This window comes from Sceloporus occidentalis, unplaced genomic scaffold, assembly GCF_023333645.1.
Source record: "Sceloporus occidentalis isolate IW3139 unplaced genomic scaffold, rSceOcc1.0.p SCAF_2, whole genome shotgun sequence".
In the NCBI taxonomy this organism is placed as follows: Eukaryota; Metazoa; Chordata; class Lepidosauria; order Squamata; family Phrynosomatidae; genus Sceloporus; species Sceloporus occidentalis.
In genome coordinates, this window is record NW_028316982.1 from 183,253,553 (window position 1) to 183,275,817 (window position 22,265).

The 22,265-nt window shown below is 40.2% G+C and overlaps 1 protein-coding gene across 1 annotated transcript in view; it reads left to right on the top strand.

Moving 5' to 3' along the window:
- Nucleotides 1-22,265, top strand: part of REPS2 (RALBP1 associated Eps domain containing 2) — a 94,655-nt gene that overhangs the window by 52,813 nt on the left and 19,577 nt on the right. The window contains exons 13-15 of the mRNA XM_089508420.1: nt 3,217-3,259; nt 8,815-8,951; nt 20,261-20,325. Of these exons, the coding sequence (XP_089364546.1) occupies nt 3,217-3,259; nt 8,815-8,951; nt 20,261-20,325 (245 nt within the window). The remainder of the gene's footprint in view (nt 1-3,216; nt 3,260-8,814; nt 8,952-20,260; nt 20,326-22,265) is intronic.

Sequence of the window (22,265 nt, forward strand, 5' to 3'; positions counted from 1 at the left end):
GGGTTGGCAACCTCCGGCCCGTGGGCCGGATGCGGCCCGCGGGCGCCTTTCTGCCAGCCCCCGCTCCCTCCTGCCGCCGAAATCGCCGCCGATTTCGGCCGCCATTTTGCCTTTCAAAATGGCGGCAAAGTCTCGCGCGACCATAAAAGCCGTGCGAGACTTCGCCGCCATTTTGAAGGGCAAAATGGCGGCGCCCATTGGGAGGCCCGATGCGGCCTCTGGAGCCCTGAATCGGGGCTCCAGGAGCTGCACCGGGCCTCTGTGAGGCCCGATGCGGCAGCCGAAGCCCTGAAATATATAAATATATAAATGGAGGGGCGGAGGGGGAAGGAGGAGGAGGCAGAGAGAGAGAGAGGGAGGGAGGGGAGGAGGAGAGAGAGAGAGAGTGGGAGGGAGAGAAGAGAGAGGGAGGGAGGGGAGGAGGAGAGAGAGAGAGTGGGAGGGAGAGAAGAGAGAGGGAGGGAGGGGAGGAGGAGGGAGAGAAGAGAGAGGGAGGGAGGGGAGGAGGAGAGAGAGAGAGTGGGAGGGAGAGAAGAGGGAGGGAGGGGAGGAGGAGGAGAGAGAGAGAGAGAAAGGGTGGGTGGGAGGGAGAGGGTGGGAGGGAGGGGAGAAGAGAGAGAGAAAAGGTGAGAGGGAGAGGAGAAGAGAGAGAGAGAAAAGGTGAGAAGGTGGGAGTGATATAAATAATAAATAAATAAATAAAAATTTTATTTATATGCCGCCCTTCCTTCGATCAGGGCGGCTTACAGCATAAATAGGGAGGGAGGAAGGGAGAGAAAGAAAGTGGGTTGAGACAGTGGCATGCATTTTTTGCTGTTTTGTGGCCTTGCCTAGTCGCTTCCATTCTTGCAAATATTGCTCTTATTATTGTTGTTGTTATCCTTTGGTATTCTTTTTGCAAAATCCCTCCACATGGACTTGCTTGCTCTTTTGTGGGTTGAGACAGTGGCATGCATTTTTTGCTGTTTTGTGGCCTTGCCTAGTCGCTTCCATTCTTGCAAATATTGCTCTTATTATTGTTGTTGTTATCCTTTGGTATTCTCTTTGTAAAATCCCCCCACATGGACTTGCTTGCTCTTTTGTGGGTTGAGACAGTGTGCATGCGTTTTTCCTGTGTTATGGCATTGCCGGCCCTAGTAGTTTCTTGCAAATATTATGCGGCTCCGCCCCTGGAGGGTGGAAACTCCGCCCCTGACATGTGGCTCCGCCCCTGGATAGTGGAAGCTCCGCCCTGGCATGTGGCTCCGCCCCAGAGGGTGGAAGCTCCACCCCCATGTGCGGCTTCGCCCCTGGAGGGTGGAAGCTCCACCCTCCGGCTTCGGCCCCCCAGTTGTCTGAGGGACAGCAACCCGGCCCCCGACTCAAAAAGGTTGCTTACCCCTGTTCTAAAGGATGAAGCAAAGGAAAACAATGCTAAAGAACTTAAAAATTCCAGCAAGCATTATGTTTAGTTCACACTAAAGTACTTCCAAGACAGATTACACTCTTGTCTTTCACCAGAAGATGGTTCCTTTCTTAAAACAAGAGTTAAAATATAGTACTTACATTGACTCAGGATTTTTGGGTCAATTTTTTTGACTAAAATTTCTAGACTTATACATGAGTATATCCAGTAGTATAATTAGCAGCTGTTTATTGCTTGATATAGCAGCAGATTTTTTTTGGGGGGGGGGATTCTTTTTATTTCGGGCCTCTTTTTACTCCATATTGGTCTTTTCATTTTGACTTTCCAAATGTAATTTGGTAATTCCTAAATCCCAATATAGTAAATTCCTTAGTGAGTCCTAAATCTAGATATTACACTCGTCCCCCGGGATACGAACGCGCCGTGTTACGAATTTTTCGGGTTACGAAAAAAAAATCATTAATTAATTATTTCCGGGTTACGAAGGTTTCCCCGGCTTGCGAAAAAAGTTTTGGTGCTTTTCGGCGCTATTTCGCACCAAAACGCGGCTTTTCCCCATTAGCGCCTATGGGGATTCGGCTAACGAAAGACTTCCGGGTTACGAAAATGGCGCCGGAACGAATTAATTTCGTAACCCGGGGGACGAGTGTAGTCTCAATTAGAGTAGACTCAACTGAATCAATGGAAACACAGTATGTCAACACCTATGTAAATTAGTCTTCTCTAATTCAGATTAAGTATTGGATTTAAACCTAAATTAATAAATAGAATAATGTTCTCATTGTGATCCTTTTTTGTACATTGGCTTGGCCTACTCATGTGTTAGAAATGGCAGCTGTTCTGTGAGTGAGCTTGGAAAGTTTTTGAGATCTCATGCCCATTGTTTCTTTAGCAGCAAGACATGTTGGTTTGGTCACTTAGCAATTTGCACTGCTTAAAAAAAAGCAGTATAAAATAAAAGGTTGTTTATTCCTGAACATGAAAGATTTTTTTTTTTAAAAATGTGAAATACACTTGGTGAGCCTTCAATATACGTATGTATTAGTGCTGTTAACTAATGGCATATAGCACCTTTAAAATCTTAGATTGGAAGGGGTCACAAAGACCATCTAGCTCAACTCAATGCCATGTAAGAATATACTGGTAAAGCATGCCTGAGAGATGTCAGTTCAACCTCTGTTTAAAGACCTCCGTAGAAGGAGAATCTACCACATGCCAAGGCAGTCCATTCCATTCTCATACTGTTCTCACAGTAAAAAGATTCTTCCTGATATTTAGGAATATTTTCTTATAGTTTGAATCCATTGATTTGTGTTCTAGAAGATTTTCATACCAGTGAGGTAAGTGCTGGTAAAAAGCCGGTAAAATGTCAGGGAAGCGCAGGTGTATGAAAGCCTGACACGTTTCCCAAATGGCAGGGAATTGTCCCCTCACTTCCAGCATCCCTGAGTCATTTGGGGAGCAGCAATTTCCTATGAATGGAAACTTGGCATTCATAGGAAATTGCTGCTTCTCGAATGATTGAGGGACACTGGAGGCGAGGGGACGATTCCCTGCTGTTTGGGAAGCACATCAGGCTTTCATGCACATGTGCTTCCCTGACATTTTACCAGCTTTTTACCAGTGCTTATCCCATGGTAAGTGCTGGTATGAAAATCTTTCTAGTCTCTGGAGCAGCAGAAAATGAGCTCACTCTGTCTTCTACATAACATGGCATATTTACTGTAATTTATCTTGGTGGATCAGTGGTAATGATAAGAGGTTTGTTTTCCAGGGGAAATAAATCTTAATAAATGATCTTTGTGTTGCAGTTGCTCAGGAATCAAACACAATCAAAGCAAGACCACGGTCTAGGTAAGGAAGTGAGTTTCTCATTTCTTAGCAGTGTTCACTGCTCTTGCTTGCTACTATCCTCACAATATTCTTTGAACAAATTATTTGGAAGCAGTGAGGTTTTATCTTTTCACTTTATACATTTAGATACAAAAATTGCTTGCCCAAGGCCCCATTCATACTGACCTTTTTGCGCTGGAAGGAACTGGGAAGATTCCCCCCCCCCCCGAATCCCTCCAGAAGCAAGTGCCCACCACCTCAATCAGGGTATTTTAACCCTGAATGCTCTTGGAGAAATCGGTTTAAAATGAAGGCGCCTTTGCTGTCAATCAAACTTAGTTTCGTTTTTGTCATAGGTGATGTTTCCTGCACCCATTGGGCAATCGGAAGTGTGCTTCCCCCCTCCCTTTTTTTTTTTTAAAAAAAACCAGGCGCCAGTATGCACAGATTTTGTCAAATTTAAAAACCACCTGTGTGTGTGTTGTGGGTATTTGGGTCACTGCAGGTTATGGATCTTCTCTTGGCCCCATTTTCAACCCCAAAATGCAATCTAATGCCATCCCTGCATCCTGCATCCTCCCTCCTTGCCACCCCAGAGTGCCTCATACACATGTAATAATTAATTAATTAATTAATTCCTCACCTCGGAATGCCATCTCTGCATCCTTTGCTTTCCCTCAGCTACCCCTGAATTCCTTACAGACAGTAGTAAAAGCATTCTGTATCAATTTGCCAAATTGGAAAGAGAAACGTTTGTAACATTCGCATTGTAGCATTCACATAGAAAGAAAAGCCTCCTTTTTTTACTCATAGTCTACTCTATGTATGTATGTTTTTGTAAACATGTTTTTAATGTTTTTGTAAATGTACATATGTTTGTCTTCTTTGATATTTGTTTTTCAAAATAATAATAATAATAAAAAGCCTACTGCAAAGTGCCTTGCTACTGGAAGCAAGGAAATGAAAGAGAAAGTGAACAGGCAGGCAGCCACATTCTTTCTATATATCTATCTACCTGTAGCAAAAAACATGCGCATAGTCTGTAAAAAATAATTTAAAAAAAAGAGAGAAAGCTGCCTGGTGCGAGAGGGAAGCTTGTTCCATTCTGTGCCCTCCCTCTGACCTAATTCCCTCCCCTGAATTGACCTTTCGTCCTGCTCCTTCCTTCTCCTCCTCCTCCGAGATTGTCCTCAATGGCCCCCTTCTTTCCCCCGGCTCCTTCCTCCTCCTCCTCCTCCTCCTCCTCCTCCGTCACCGATTCTCTTGGCACCCTTTGGCTCCTTCCTTCTCCTCCTGCCCCTGCCCCATTACCCTTTGTGGCCCCCTTCTCCCCCCCTGGCTCCTTCATCCTCCTCCTCCTCCATCACTCTTGCCACCCTTTCTCCACTTCTGCCCTCTGCCCTCCCTCTGACCTAAATCCCTCCCCTGAACTTGCCCCAGTCATGATCGGGGACAAGTGCATATTCACCGAACCTGATTTTCCCCCAAAAGATACAGCTTTTGCCCTGATTCCATATGACCCGCGCTAAGGGGAATTTGCCCCAAAACAGTTGTGAAATCCTTAGATTCACTTGTGGGAGATTCGGGATGAATATGAACTTCACATGCATAATTCGGTTCCTGATCCAGGGTAAAATGTAGTCTGAATAGCCCCCAAGAATCACAGATAAGATCTAGCACTGTTTTGTTTCAAAAAAAGCATAATAAATATCATGGAAGCTCACCTGTTATAGATTACTCGCCAGCTGTCCATTCAGGACAAACTGAGAATCTCAAGGAGAATCCCAAGCAACATCTAGTGCTTCTATCTGCCAAATAGCACCTTAGATGGAAACCGGCTGCATAGGTTTTGAGAACGATCTAAGTGGTACAAACCAAGTGAATGGGAAGAACCATTAGAAAATGTGTAATAGAGAACATGCTTGCTTCAAGGAGACAACTGGAGAGAAAAGATATAGATAATATGAAAAGGTATTTAGGTGTGCAACAACGATATAAATAGAATTAACTAGGTGAAGAATCATACTCTGGGATTAATATTTAGGCAAGTCTTGTGAACCATTTCTAGTGATATATATTTTATTATCAACATTTAATTCTTACTAAAAATAGAAACATGAGTCAACAGTATTCTAGTAGGTGCTAAGACCAGTTGACACATCACATTTAAAGACATGGTGTTCTGGGCTTTCATCAAGGATTTCCTTCATCCTATTTCAGCTAGCCATGTTTCTGGAAAAGCTGTTTGGGGCATCCTTGTAAAGCTCATTTACCTTTCTTACCTCTGATACCAAATGTAAGGGCCTCCAACTGTCCCACAGCTATGGCACCAAATGCTGGGACCTTCAGTATGCTCTCATGGGCAGGTTATAAACCACCGCTTTGAGGTGGTCTGCCGCCGCCGCCGTTTGCTCTGTGCAGGAGCTGCAGCAGCCACACCGCGCGGCTCCCGCACGGACCGAAAAAGAAGCTCCAAAATGGAGCTTCTTTAAGCAGCGCCTCTGTGATGTCACGAGGCGCCAGGGGCGCATTTGCGACGTCACAGATGCCGCGACACGTTCGGACGCACAGCGTCCGATACGTAAAGATGGCGCCGGCCGTGGGGAACGGCCGGCACCATATTGTACAGACAGAGTCCGTATTAGAGCCAGGGGCGTCTAGAAGAGAAGCCCCTTTTTTAAAATGGGACGTCCTGCAGACGTCCCAAGTGGCGGTTTGTAACCCGCCATGGTTCCTGTGTGAGATTTTATTTGTATAATTCCACCACTGGGCACAAATATCCTTGAATTGCTATTGCCACTGCTATAGCACCAAATGCAAGGACTTTCTAGATGTCCATGGTCTCTGTGTGAGAGACTTCATTTGTATAATCCCACCAGTAGGCACCACCATCTTTGAACCACTGATGCCACCACAGACCCTATAGGGTTGCCATATTAAAATTTGGACACCTAATTTACATATTATGAAAATATTCTATTTATACAAACCACTCAAATTTACATTCTACTTAGGCAAATTAAGCACATTAGTGGTTACATTTTGTCTTCCACTATGTTTAAGCTTTGTACTATTTTAAAAGTTAGGACTCATCTGACAGAAACAGTATAGATCGACATTTAAAGTGCTGTATAGATCAACATTTAATTTGTGGCATGTTTTTTTTCAGTGGGAGGGGTGCCATTACCATTCTCTGAGGCTAGTCATAATAAACCCAATGAATTTTGCTTCTGAGTAGTTCTGTTTAGGACTGTGGTGTATTTATTCATTTGTTCAATCTGGAGGGAAGCAGGCAGTGTGAAAACCCAGGTGACAGACCAGATCCTGAAGCATCTCCCCCATTTTTGACTCTATCCCCCTCTCCTTAAGGCTTGCCAGTCCCGCTCCCCATCTATAGCTGTTATTTCTCATCCAAAATCCAAACCACCATCCCTTAAATTAAGCCATCTGAATAGGAGACAACATGATATATTTACCTATACTGTGTAGAGAAGTGAATATTTTGTACTTTCACCCCTTTTTTCTTCTGCTACTTTTCCCCGCCTTCCTCCCTTGTCCTCTTAATCATTCTGTCTCAGCTGAGCTCAACTCAAAATGAAATGGGCCTTTACTTATGTTTTAACAAGTTCTCTCTCTCTCTGAGGCAGAAGGGGAGTCCAACAGGAAAGAGGGAGAGAAGACAAAAGAGAGAGACAGTCAGCCTTACTGCCCATTCAGAATTTAAAGCCATGACCCATGGGCTCCCTTTTCCCCTCTGAGCCAGTACTGTTACTGTTGCCGCTCTATAAGCCACTCTAAGTCCCAGTCTTGTGGAAAGGGCGGTATGATGATGGGGGTGATGATGATGATGATGATGATGATGATGATGATGATGATGATGATATAATCGCTACCAAGAGTAGGCTTCTAGTGTTAATAGGGCTATCATCACCTGCAGAAAAGAATAAAAGGAGAGGAGGGGAGTTTCAGTGCAAAGAGTGGAGACTGAGGTCTCTGACAAAATGCAGCCTGGAACAAAGGAGGAATCTGGGATCTGCTTCAAACATGCCCAGCTAGCTGGGACATTTTTTTAGACCCTCCAATCTGGGATATTCTTGGTTTTCCAAGACGTATGTGAACCCTAACCCTGTGTGAATGAATTCAATCATGCCAATAACATGACTGTAGCATTCTCAAATGTAGAATACAAAAAGTAATTTCTTAAAAAGAGGTTCAACATATAGTTAAAGATTACTTATTTAACACATCTACATCCTAATTGATTAATTTGGATATTCATATGTTTTACTCACTGGCTGACATCTACTTAACCTTTTAAACATTTTCAATCATTCTGCTAATCACCAGTCATTTCCAACATGCCACATACTCATGCCCCTCCCAACAAATCACTTAGCTTATTACATTTAGTACACATCACATACATATTGTGTTTGTGTGTGTTGAATATGTATGTGCCTTCAAGTTGCCTGTGAACTTAATGATGACCCCATAACTTTCATAGAATTTTCTTAGGCAAGGAATACTCAGAGGTGGCTCTACCAGTTCCTTCATTCAAAATATAACATACAGCACCATTGTTGTGTGCCTTCAAGTCTTTTCCAACTTATGGTGACCCTACCCCGGGGGTTTCTTGGCAAGATTTGTTCAGAGAGTATTTGTCTTTGCCTTCCTTTGAGGCCTAGGAAGTGTGATGTGTCCCCTTCTCCCAGTGGGTTTCCATGGCTGAACAGAGATTTGAACCCTGTTCTCCAGAATTGTTGTTCAGTGATCAAACCACTGTGCTACAATGACTCTTGTACAGCACCATACTTTACCTTAATTTCTCTAATATCCACTACAACACTATGCCCTTGAGAGACCTCAATTCACAAGCCTCAAATGGAAAGTTAATAAAGTTTGGAGACCCATTTGGGCCACATCCTACTGAATACTGGGATTTGTGCTTTGGTGAAGGGACTATAGCTCTCAGGACAAATTCTAAATAGCTCATGAAACTACATATCATAGAATTCTACAAGTCATAACCATGGTAATTAAAGTAGTATCAAAGTGCTATAATTGTGTGGTGTACAGAAATAGTCAGTAATTGTGAATTTTTCACTAAAGCTGTAACATCTGAATCCGAGCAAGACATGCATTGGAAGAGGGGCAAGGATAGAGATTAAATTGGCAAACTGCCAGTAGAAAATAGACTTTGAGGGATGTATCATACAAATGAGAGCAAGCATGGTGAAATGGTTTGAGCACTGGACTATACCTCTGAAAATCAGGGTTTGATTCCCTGCTTGGCTGTGGAAGCCCACTGGGTAACTTTGAGCAAGTCATATACTCTCAGCCCCAGAAAATCCAATGGTAGGTTCACCTTACGGTTGCCATAAGTTGGAAGTGATTTGAAGACACACAACAACAACAATCATAGACTGTAAGCAGACAACCTGGGGATGTGTTGTTTCCAAATGAGCCAAGCTATTGCCCTGTTAAATTCCTCTGGTGCTTGTTTACTACAGTCTTTGCAGTATGCATAAAAGCACCACTAACATTTCTCTTTTTAATATTGTCTTCTTTTCTCCAAGGTCTTACTCTAGCACATCTATTGAGGATGCAGTGAAAAAAGGGGGAGAACCACCAACTCCCCCACCAAGGCCACAGAAATCACATTCCAGAGCATCCTCCTTAGATCTAAATAAAATCTTCCAGCAAAACACTCAAGGTAAAGTTGCATAATCCTTTAAATTATACTTCTCCAGGATTTTAATGATCAGTTTAAACTTCAGTTCAATAATGAGTTTATTCTTCAGCTTAAAAAGAACAAAAGTATCTGTATGCTGTATATCTTCCCAGCTGTTTGTTCAGGTACTAAGAACTGGTTCACATGCATCTTCATCTGTTAATGCCTGCAGCATCAGATGAGAATATGAATAATAAAGGAAGTCATTCCAGGTCTTCCATAAAACCCACTATTGATTCAGGTTCTCATTGCTTTTCAGTGGAGTCATGAGGAAACTAAAAATCAAGTCATGTATGTGTTAGTTTTTTATGTATATTAGTGTATTGTGGAATTATGTATCCCTCTGTGTGCATCCCAAAAGGAATTACTTAACATTCAAATCAGGCTTCCATTGCTTGAACAGATAGGCTTGTCAAATTATCAGTTTCTGGACTGTCAGAGAGTGGTAAGAACCTTTAAGGTCAGGTTTCTGAGATTCTGTCCAACGAGACTGTTCTGCTTAACCAGCCTCCTACATCTCACTAAAGGCAAAACTGGCCATCAAGGTAGAATGGCACTGAGTCTGAGCCAGGGAAAACCCAGACACTCATGGGCCATATCTGTATCCACAGGCCTGGAGTCCCAGACAGTAATTAGAAATAGTAACCTGTGACTTGATAACCTACAAGGCTGAAAGGCAAAAAAACTTTGATCATTTGTTATTTGCATATACATGACCTTTCAGAATTCTCTCAGTCACAATCATTTTCACTTTGGAACTTTATTGAGTTCACTTGGGATTTCTCCTTGATTGTGTTTTCTCCGCTATTCAAATGTCCTGAAGTGTTCTGGGGAGGGGTTTCATGCAACAGCACTTTTTCCTTACTGTGCAAGAAGCAGTGTTTTTTGTGTAGGCATTTGGAAGGGAGAGGTGGAAAATGGTGTATGTGTGTGTGTTTTCTGCACAGAAAATATCATTTTGACAATTTTGAATACAGAAAGAATACTGTGCCAAAAAAGAATGAGAGAGAGAGAGAGAGAACTTTCTCATGCTGTGCAGAAAAGGCTACAATAATTATTCATCCTTCCACAGGAAAATGAACTAAGAGAGGATTTACATCCCTAGATTGGGGGTGGGCACTAGCTAGGCATAGGGAAAGGGCCTGCATTGTCTCCTATCAACCTTGGAGGACTGCACTACCTCTACCATAACATTTTATTTGCTAGAAAATGACCCCTCCCCCCCTCCAAATTCACATGTAATCTGGATCAATTCCTTTGTATAAAAAACTTGAGGTTAAAACACTCCTGGGGAGGCTGAAAATGTGGTGTGGGAGCAAAAACCATATTGGTGATTCTGGGGTCTGGAAGCCCCCCCCCCCCCAAATGAGAGAATCATGTGTAGACATGGACTACATTTTCCCAGCCCTGCTGTAAATGTATATTGCAATTGGTGATATCTCTGTCAAATGAGAGGAGTGTTGTTATTTCTGTTAAATCTTTGATTTTTTTTCCCTTGTAAAAATCTCAGAGTAACCCATATCTCCATCAGAGGTTTGTCCTTTTTTAAAGACAGAAATAGTTTTGCTTTTCCAATCTCATTGGTAAAGAGCTTACTGTTTAAACTTCTGAAGTATATTTAGGAAGATGATGAAAAGAAGACTAGGTTCCTTTTATCATCATCTCCTTCTTCCTCTGTTTCCTCCTTTGAGATAATTGAAGTTTGTTGTTATGTCTGATTTTGGCAAACCATTATCACCACTGACCATTGTTTGCCTCCAAACAAGAGCATATTTCAAAACAGTTTCAGTCTTTGGTTTGGAATTAGATTGGTTAATGGCAACTATGGTTTGCTTAAACTAGATGTCATGAACTGTGGTTATCTTAGACCAGTGGTTCCCAACCTGTGGGTCGGGACCCCTTTGGGGATCGAATGACCCTTTCATGGGGGTCGCCTAAGGCCATTGGAAAACACCTATTTAATTACAGTTATGAAGTAGCAATGAAAATAATTTCATGGGTTTGGGTCACCACAACATGAGGAACTGTATTAAAGGGTCGAGGCATTAGGAAGGTTGGGAACCACTGTCTTAGACCATCAAATGGAGAAATAAGGGCAATATCTTTTGGAAGAAGAGGTACTTGTGATGAAGATTCCCTGTTCAGGATATCTGAACTGAGTTCAGTGTGTCAGCAAGTCTCTATGAATTTGGTTTCCTCAGGTACAATTAAGAAAAAATAATAATTTGATTTATGATTGCAATTCCAGGAGCTATCTTCCACATCCTATCCTCCATCTAAGTATTCAAAATAATTTTTCACTTCACAGATTATTACCTGTGAATGGTAATAAAGTAAAACCTTATTCTCAAACTGTCTGTTTAAACATTTTCACACATCAACAAAGTCAATCATCTGTCCACTGTACCACAGTGGCTATAATCTGGAGTACTTTAGGGTTTCCAAGAGAAAAAAAGAGCCTGCCATGGTATGAGATTGTCCATCTATCTTCTGTACATCTGTATAGTAGAGAGTGCTGCACTGGTTCACTGGTATGCAGTGAACCAAAAAAAGCACTGATGAACAAATTTGCCCATGTTCCTTTCTGTGCTCTTCTCCTTTGCATACCAAAAGGGAATGTTTTCTAGTTTCAGCACTCTTTCCACCTGACCAGTCTTCTTCTTCTTTTGCAAACTGTGCAAACAGCTGTTTAATTTCTTGAAATGAAAAGCTGGTGCATGCCAGCAATTTGCCTCATGCAGTATTCCTGTGCTAAGTCCCTTTTACTCATGCTGTGTTTTAATAGACTGATTGATCAGTATATTAAATTAAGAAAAGTAGCAGCCCAGACTAGTCTTTCAAATTTTAGATGGCTGGATAAAAGCAGCAAAAATAATTCACAGTATACGTAAAAATATTTGTTTAAATTAAGATACAGGATATAATCCTGGGAGAAATAAATCACCAGGAACAGATGGCATAGCAATAGAGCTGTTTCAAACAACAGAGACAATACCTATTCTAGTCCTAATAATAATCTGTCAACAAATATGAAAAACTCTCAATATACATACCAATCCCCAAGAAAGAGGACACAAGAGATTTTATAACCAGAGGGCCATTGAATTAATTTCCCTGCAAGCAAATTGATGTTCAAAATACAACAAAGACTTTTACCAGATATGGAACAAAACAAACAAACAAACAAAACAAACCCAGATGATCCTGCTGGGTTCAGGAAAGGAAGAGGCACTAGGCATCATATTGCAAACATACATTGGATAATGGGATAATGGAGTACACCAAGAATTTCGAAAGAAAATCAGCCGGTGATTCTTTATAGATTATAGCAGAGGCTTTGACTGCATAGATGACAAAAACTATGGATCATTCTTAATAAAATTGTACCACAACATTTGATTGCCCTGATGCATACCCTGTACTCAGGAAGAGTGGCTATTCTTAAGACAGAATACAGAGAAATAAAATGGTTTCCAGTTGGTAAGGGCATCAGGCAAGGCTGCATTTTATCACTCTGTGCATTTAATTTGTACACTGAAGTATCATATGTGCAATTTAAGACATGCAGATGGCACCATACTATTAGCAGAAAAAAGCAAATACTTAGCATGATTGCTGAAGAAAGTAAAGGAAGTGGAAAGAAAGAAAAAATCATTACCACAATTAGCATAGCAAGTACATTTCTGTACCGCTTACCAATGTACTAAGCGGTTTACTAAGTGTAAGCTAATTGCCCCCAACAAGCTGGGTACTCATTTTAGCGACCTACGGGAGGATGCCAGGCTGAGTCGACCCAGAGGCCCTGGTTGATATTGAACTGACAACCTTATGGTTTGTGAGTGGCTGCAGTAGGCATTTAACCACTGCACCACCATAAATTTAAAATAGAAAACAAAGACACTGCAATAGTTGAAGATATTCCATACTTTAGCTCAGCCATTGATCAAAATGGAGACTGCTGTAAAGAAATCTGAAGAAGGCTAGGACTTGAAAGGGAAGCTATGAAAGAACTAGACAGGATGCTGAAGTGTTAAGACACATCATTGAATAATAAAGTTAGGATTGTCCATGCCATTGTGTTTCCTGTTTCTTTACATGATTGCAATAGCTGGAAAGTGAAGAAAGCTAATAGGAAGAAAATCAGGTCATTTGAGATGTAGTGTTGGAGAAAATTTCTGTGACTTCCATAAACTGCTAAAAAGACAAATAAAGGTGAGTACTTGTAGCTCATCTGGGATGATACAGAATGGGTCTTCTGGAAGACTGCATGATTTTAACCATGGAGAATAAAAAGAGAATGCCAAAGTGAAATATATCTACTGCTAAGTATAAATTTGGAGTTATGTTGATATCACATAAATTAACAGTTGAGTATGAAAAGAGTGAACAAAATCTAGTCATTCAGCTGCGGTTTTCACCATCTACCAATGCAGGAATCCTTTTTTAAATACAGAGATAATATTCATCAAGCATATGAATACACATGAAATAGGAATTGAATATGCACCTGGGGTTTTCCATTAGCCTTCTATAATAGCAGAGGAGAGTGAGACATAGGTCCCACCTGGAAAATGTAAATAGGAGGGCTGAATGTGCTGGTTTGTCTAGTTTGCTTTATGGGAGAAGGCTGCTGATAAAATGTAACAGCCCCCCTCAGCAAGACTTGTACAAGTCCTAAATAAATGCACATGTACTGCTATCTCTTGTTACCCTTAAATACCACCACAAAGTCAAGTATCTGAAGAATGATTTCAGATTCTAAAGCAGGAAACTAAACCAGAAATTAATAGAATACTAGAACTTAGTTATGGAAAAGTATAGATGAGAAAGAAGTAAAATACTTTTTCCTGGGTAGTATTTATCAATAGAAACATATCCGCAATGCATTATTGTAACCTAATTGTTCATAAATGTTAATACAGTAGTTGTTTTAATCCTTAATTTAATATTTAAAACATTGTTTCTGTGCTGACACTGCTGTTTCTTATAATATAAGCTTTTGATCCCAGCATTTGATGTTCTAGGGGACAGTAGACAAAAACTATTTAGGCAAATATTAATATGTCCATAGTCACACTAAAATGAGAAAAGATAAAATAATGGATTTATTGGCATGCTGTGCATTTTTGTGGAATACTAAAATGCAAATGTTAGTTACTATGTGCCAATGTTTTATGTAAGATGAAAGAGAAAGATGGGCTTCAGTCTGGTGTTAGTATTTAGTTGCTGCTTCCTAAAAGCAGCTTAAGGCATTTCATCTCCTTTGCTCTTTCTATTTTAGTGGTTTTGCATAACACCCTTTGGACTGAAGGAATATACTGTATAATTATCTCAAATTTTAAGTATAAGCATTTAGGTATATGCATTAGAATACAGATGGGTAAAGATACATACAAATGTATCATCCATTTCCAGAGATTTATTATACTTCCAGAAAATGCCCACCAGCTTCCACAGCAATGTCGCACATATTCCTTTCCTTTCCTTAGAAACAGAAATGCTTAGTTGCTGTAGCATCTCACACACTTTAAAGCACATAACTTTACATTTGTGCCTGTCATTTACATGTCAATGGGCCAAGATAAGCAGAAAGGAACAGTATTTCCAGTACTTTGCTCCTTAAAAACCCCAACAATAAAGGTTTCTATATATTTTGCATTTTTGCATTACTATAAAATCCCAAAGTCATAACTTCTGCAATGAATATTTTGCAGTTGTTTAAGCTCCAAAATGTACACACTCAGCCCACTGGTGTCTTTAGCATAGTACAATGACAAATCCACCACAGTTCTGCACTGCCTACCTTTGTCTCTTCTATATAGTACTTTATATATAGATGCACACACAAATATAACAGTGTCCCCCTTTGGAAGCTGTTTCTGCTGATACTTTGTAGGAAGAGCTTTGGAGTGTGCCTGGGAATAGTGCTCACATAAGCGTGACTGCTTTCAAACAGGTCAAAGATATTCTGAAACAGCAGGATTTTATGAATATTTCATGAATAGCTTAAGTTTAGAATTTTAGGATTAAGAAAGCAGGAAACTGGGTCAAATATGCCTGCTCTTGAGCATTTTGCTTGCCCAGAGTGCTGAATGCTTAGATACAACAGGTTTTTTTTCCTCCACAGCTGCACATGTTGTAGCATTTATTTATTTATTTGTGTAGCCTGTTAAGAACAAAGCAGTTTTAAAGAGGGAATGTTCTGTAGTAGTACATTCTGTAATGTTGGCAGTGCTACAAAATAACTACATATGAAATCAGAACTTGGATGAAGTCCCAGCTCATTTGTCTTTTTTAGTATTAATCAGCCTTCTTTGGCGGCAGGGAGAGCGGGGTCAAACTGACCACAAAAATGAAGAGTTATTGTTCAGGATATAAATCAGTAAGCACACTCAGAAGCCATGCTGAGGGCCACATTGCCCCATTTTCACCTCCTCCAGGCAATTGCAACAAGTTGTTGCAGCAGCCATTTTAAGCAACAAGAAGTAACAGTGCATCACTTCCCGTTCCCTTCAGGCCATGGGGTATATGGCATTTTTGGGGAATGGAACCCCCTGTCCCAACAGCATATAACATCCTGCATATTATGGAGTGTGGGGTTGAATCATTGAAATGTTTTCTTGGTTAGATTTTTCTGGGGGCTAGTGCTTGGGAGGGGGCAGTGGAATTTCAAGTATAAATCCTACCTCTGATATAAAACTTGCAAGAAAATATTGGTGTAGCCTTTATAAAAAATTAAATTCTTGTACTGGGATCTATCTCTATATTTCTACACCTCTGATCAGGGCAGCACCTTTATCTAAAAGATTAGTGGCCATTTTCACAATTGTTGAATCCATTTTGTCTACTTGCATGTTGTTAGAGAGAGAGAGTGTGTGTGTGTGTGTGTGTAAGTTTGTGTTCCTTTTTGTTCTGCTTTTTATGGCAACATTTCCATTTTCTCAGTAAAATAATTTATTTCCCTGAGAGCTTCTTTGTATAAACGTTTTGATACCACTTACACTTGGTAGTACCTTTCTTTACTTGCAGATGCAGTTAGGGATTTTATCATATGGGAAAAATCAGGGTGGATGAGTGGGTTAAACAGTGATTATCCTGTGAAAACTATGCAATTGTGATTAACATTTTCACACACATCGCGATTAAAGAGCCATTATCCCAGGAATAAACAGACAATAAACAGCAACAAATTATTCACAGGATTTGGCCATGAATGATTTGTTGCTGTTTTATTGCCTGTTTATTCCCGGGATAATGGCACTTTAATTGCAATGTCTTGTGAAAAAGTTAATCGCAATTGCATGATTTTCATGGGATAATTGTTGTTTAAATCCCCAATTTTCCCCATATGATAAAATCCTAGGTTGGACTTCATTAGCTGTTTTCCACTTAAATACAGTACATTTTGTAGCACTGCAGTCACTGTTTTCAGACAGCTGAAGACCACACATTGCTCACTAATCCTGAGCATCACTTCAGATTAAGTCCAGGGTTGCCTTTTCAGTGGTCAGTTTCATGAACAGTCCTAGTAATACATTCATTTGAGTATCTAGAAAATATACGTATTTATTGTGGACAGAACATGCAGTCTACCTGCAAGTAATTGGAGCAAGCTATTACAGGCTGAACCACCCTAACCTGGAAACGTGAAAACCTCCAAAACCTGAAAATTTTGCTGCCAGCCCCCTGCTTCAGCCTTTGAGGTAGCAGCTGTGGCACTCCTGCTCATTCATCTCTCAGATCCTCAGTCTCCCTCCAGCTTTCCATCTCATACACAACACAAGTAGTGAATGAAGAATACACAAGGCTGGAGAGAAACAAAAGAGCAGGAGAGCAACTGCTGCTTCAAAAGCAGAAGTGGGCAGCTGGTGGCAAAAAGACATGTGGCTGGACTATGTACTATGCTATTTGTGTATTCCAAAATCTGGAAAAAAAAATCCCAACTCTGAAACACTTTTGTTCCTGAGCATTTCAGTTAAAGGATACTCAATCTGTACTGTAATACTTTCTGCTATGGATGGCGCCAAGATTTCGTGCTCCATTTCAAGCTAACCTTAAGCATTTTTGTCTAAAGATGATGACATGTTTCATGGAGTGGGGCAAAGAAATTGTCCTTATTCTGACATAAACTATCTATCCACAAACCAACACTAATTAGATTTCACCCCTTGACACTTCACTTTTTTTGATGTACTGTATAGAGCAACATCACCTCTGGTATGCCCTTGCCTATCTTAACTACAGAGTTTGAGTTTGGATTTTTTCTCCCATGAACCATCATGGCTATTTTTGATTTTTTTTATATTTAAAAATGTGTACTGTATAACTCACTTGTAAGAAATTACTTAAAGGAGGTCTGAAAATAGACTTCAGTCAATACAAAAATGCAGGATGTTCAAGGGCAGTAGTAAATCCACTTCCCTCCATAGCTTCAGTTAATTTAGAAATTTAGCCGCCCTGATTGCATTTTGTAGAGAGGCAGGATATAAATAAATTTTATTTATTATTATTATTATTATTATTATTATTATTATTATTATTATTTTAATTTAGAAATCTGATAAATCATATTTAAAACTGTATTTCTCTTTCATGTATGCTTACCAACCAGGGACCGGAAATGCTTTAAATGGCATGCATGAAACTAACATCTAAGAAACAGTTAAACAATCTTTATTACAGCTGTGTCGTATAGTTGAGGGGGGAGGAGGAGGAGGAGTTTACAGCATATTCCTGCAGTGAAAACTGCTTCAGGTTCTGTGTCATCTTTGTGTCTGTGTACACCTTGTAAACACACCCATAATACCAGAGATTAACGAAGACTCTTGGCTTTGTATAACTGTGGGTTATATAGGCATGCCACTATTCATACAACTAGAAATGTCAGATTTTGCAAACTAAGTAGCATCTGGAGGGTGTGTGTGTGTTACAGTCTGATCTCGACTGGATTCTTACTGAAGAGTTGGCAATCTGGAACTCAGTCTCTGCATCCCTAACATTTGCATTGGAAGTTATTGGAAAATCAGAAATGGGGGATACAGTCAGGACTACACTGAGGCACAACAGATTAAAACCTTTCTGTATATATACACACACACAAACACACAAACGTCTTGACTTGCACCATGTATATATACACATGATAGTCCCTTTATAAAAGCAATTGCTGATTGCCCTAATGGCTTCAAGTCTTCTTTGGCCATCTATATTTGATAGACCTATACTGTGAGAAGCACAACAGAACATAGCAATAGCATTTACATTTCTATACTGCTTCATAGTGAATTCAGCATTCTCTAAGCAGTTTAGAGTGTGTACGCTCATTGCCCTCAACAAGCTGGGGACAATAAAATTATCTACAATAAAATTATTTCTACAATAAAATTTGAAATACATTTAGTCTCTAAGGGCCTAAACAGATGGCCCCTAAAAGGGCGGTGTCATGCCGCCCCTTTGTGCACCAGATTGGGGCTGCAGCAACCGCACACTACAGGCCCAATTCAGTGATTTGCCAGCTCCAAAAGAAGCAGCAGAAAGCCAGCGGCTTTTCCCCATTCTTCGGTGCAGCATGTCTAAACACTATGCCACAGAAACAGCATGGTCAGGCAGGTGGCGTGACAGCGGCTTGAGGGTGGAGTCAGGATGGGCAACATGCAGTCGCCATGCCACTGCTCCACCCTGACACTGGCTCTTTATGCTGGTCTGTATAGCCTTGAAGTCTAAAGCAGAGAAAATGCTTTGAGCCATCACTTTCAGTAAGCTGAAATAGAAGGCAAGGGATAAAAACACATTTTTTGTACTAAAAAACTTGGTTTGTCTTGGATATACCATGTGAGGAGGTGAGATCAAGAACAGAGAATGAGTGGCCCTCTTGATACTGTCAGTCTGAAGCTTCAGTCACCTCTAAATATTGGCCATGCTAGCTAAGCCTGATAGGTAATGCAGTCCAACATAGGGAGGCCCATTTGTTTCCCACTCCTATTTTAGAAAAATAACTAAATATGGTATTATGTTAGTACAATAATTTAAACTTTTTCTTATTTTTTGACAACTGTGATTTAACCTTTTTAATCAAAAATTCACAGTTTTGGCTCAGAATTGTGCTTGGCAAATTGGTATTGGCCATTTACAAAACAACTGTCAGTGTACTTTGTTCTGCCTCTTTCTTTCTTTCTTTCTTTCTTTCTTTCTTTCACATACTCCTGGACAGTATTCAATATTTTACCCATAATTTTTTTAAATGCATAAATCACTGTTATTCCTAAATGTTTTGTAAATATCTCTACCCTGAAAAGTTTAAAAACAAAAACATGGTAAGTTTGTTTTTAAAGACCTCATACGCTCTAATAAATGAATGTGCAATAAGATTTGTGGCCTAGAACACATTTATCTCTTTAGCATTCTCATGGCGTGACTTCAGTGCTTGAATTTAAACAGTCAAATAACAATACAAAGGGGGTTGCTAAATATTATATTTTATTGTGTTTTCTGAAAAGGATCTGTAGTTATAAGGGGCTGCTATGAGGTTAACTATCAAGAGATTCCTCAGTCATGCTTCATATGTACATATAATCTATGTGCCATTATAATTGCTTCACAAAGCCTCATCTTCTTGCTGTTTTGGCCTCTAAAGGTTTATGGATTTAACTGAAGCCAGATTGGGAAGTATAATAGATGGTCCCATCATGGGTGTTAGCATCCCAGAGTGCTGGCTCAGAAAAGAAAACTGATTTCTATTACGTTACCATAAAGCCCTAAACTGACTGTTATTTGGTCTCTTCTTTCTGTAACTCCTGCCAAAAATATTTAAAAGCTGCAACTAGCTCCTCCAGTTGCCAGTACATCTAATTCCACTCACAGATGTTTTCTGTACAACTGTACTTTTTCACATCATCCCATTTTGTTTTGAATGCTCTTTTAAAGTCCACATTAGATTATTGCTTCGTTTTTTTTTTTAAAAAAGACAAGAGTGTTGGTGACAAAGAACAGAAAGCTCAAGGGTTGCTTGGCTCCTAGTACAGCATTCCTGCCTTTCATTGCAATTTGTTGAAGTGAACCTGCCTTACCTGTGTTTGTTACACTTTTACTGAACATTATGTACTATTCTAAGAAGGGCATAGAGTGAGAGCAGGCAGTTGTTGTACTCAATATATTTTTGGGCTACAACTTCCATGATGTTGATTATGCTGGCTAGACTTGCTGGAAACCCACAATTCTCCATCCCCAAAATAAATGATTGTGATAGATTCTCATCTATTTTTTCTCTCTTCCTGTTTATCCTTTTGTTTCAGCACTTAGGGCAGGCTGGCTACCACCACCACCACCTGCTCTACCCCCTAGACCTTTTGTATCACAGGTATGTATAGAACTTCAGCATAAGATCTTTATGTCTCTTTTAGAAACTGAAGGCATTGGGAGAGTTTCCAGATAAGCTGTTTTTCCTGACCCAACAGTGTATTCATATCAGAGGGAATGTTAACTAAAGAGTTCCTTTAAAGTGTAGTTAAGAAGACCAAAAGTTTCACCGGATGAATACTTGAAAATTAACAGCATTTCAATACAAAGGGAGAATCAAGAGGTCCAAATAATAGATAATTTAAAGTAAAATGAATAATTCTGCTATGTTAGCAAGCTGCTTAAATGGTGGTGAGGTTGATGAAGATGACATAAGATACTTTCTCTTAAGCAGAATCTGTGCTTCAGTTTGCCATATAACTGGAGTAAGCAGAATATTTTTTTTGAAAGTGCATCCCTCGTACACACACACTTGAGTATTTTGCTCTTTTTTCTTAATATTACAACTTTGCTGATGCAGCTTGAAGTGTCAAAAGCATTTAGAGTTCTGCTTCATATTTCATCACAGCTTTCTGAAGTTACTACCAGTATATTTATCTTTAGATATCCCCTTCTTGTTATGCAGAATAGTTTTGTTTTTAAATTTACCTGTTGAAGCATACTGTTGTATCAATATCTTGGCGTATTAACTGATATCATTGCATAAACAATTCTCAGCCATCATTTTTGCAAACTCAGCTTTTTTATTTCTAATATTTACAATTACTGTTATCACCTTACTGAAATTATACATTTTATAATTTTATAATTGTAAAATTATGTTTCTGTGCACAGACATATTTGACATACCAATGAAACTAAATTTCACACAGTTTTCACTTTGTAGCAAGCCATGATACAAAGTAATAATGGTCTAATCAGATCAACATTCAATCCTTGTGTATTAGAAACTGAACTATGTGGCTGAGGGCAATTTTAGATTACTCAAAGCTTTGGTCTTTTTAACAACAACAACAAAAAAATCATAAATATTAAGTTACATCCAGACTTAGTCATATATAGTGGGCCCTTGGTAGGGTTTTCTTCGAGGAGCCTGGGTGGATACCAAAATCTGTAGATACTCAATATAGCAATAGAAAGTACACTTATATACCACTTATCAGTGAACTAGCACCCCCAAGTGGTTTACAATGTGTCGGCCAATTGCCCCCAACAAGCTGGGTACTCATTTTACTGACCTACAAAAAGATGGAAGATTGAGTGGACCTTGGAGCCCAGTCTGAAATTGAACTCACAACCTTCTGGCTGCAGTACTGGCATTTAACCACTGCACCACCAGAGCTCAAGTCCCATTAAATACAATGCCATAGTAAAATGGTGTCCCTTTTATAAAGTGGTAAAATCAGTGTTTGATTTTTGGGATTTATATCTTTTTTTAACATTTTAAAGCTGTGGATGGTTGAATCTGTGGGTAAGGAATCCATGGATATGGAGGGCTGACTATATACAACTAACCCAGTGAAATAAATGGAACTAAATCCTTTTTTATTTTGGTGGATCTGTTCTGACTCTTAAGAGCCAGTGTGGTGTAACGGTTTGAGCACTGGACTAGGACTGGGTGCCCTTGGGCAAGTTATGCTCTGTTAGCTTAAGGTGAGGCAAGGACAAATCTCCTTTGAATAAATTTTGCCAAGAAAACTATGGCAGGCTACAGACCGCCGCTTTGCGGCGGTTTGCCGCCGCCGCCGCCTGCTCCATGCGGGAGCTGTAGCACTCACACCGCGCGGCTCCCGCGCGGAGCAAAAAAGAAGCTCCAAAATGGAGCTTCTTTCCGCGGTGCACTGATGATGTCGCGAAGCGCCAAGGGCGCATTCTTGACGTCATTAGCGCCACGCGACGTTCGGACGCTCAGCATCCGATACGTCAATATGGCTCCGGCCATGTAGAAGGGCTGGCGCCATATTGTATGGACACAGTCCGTATTAGACCCAGGGGCGTCCC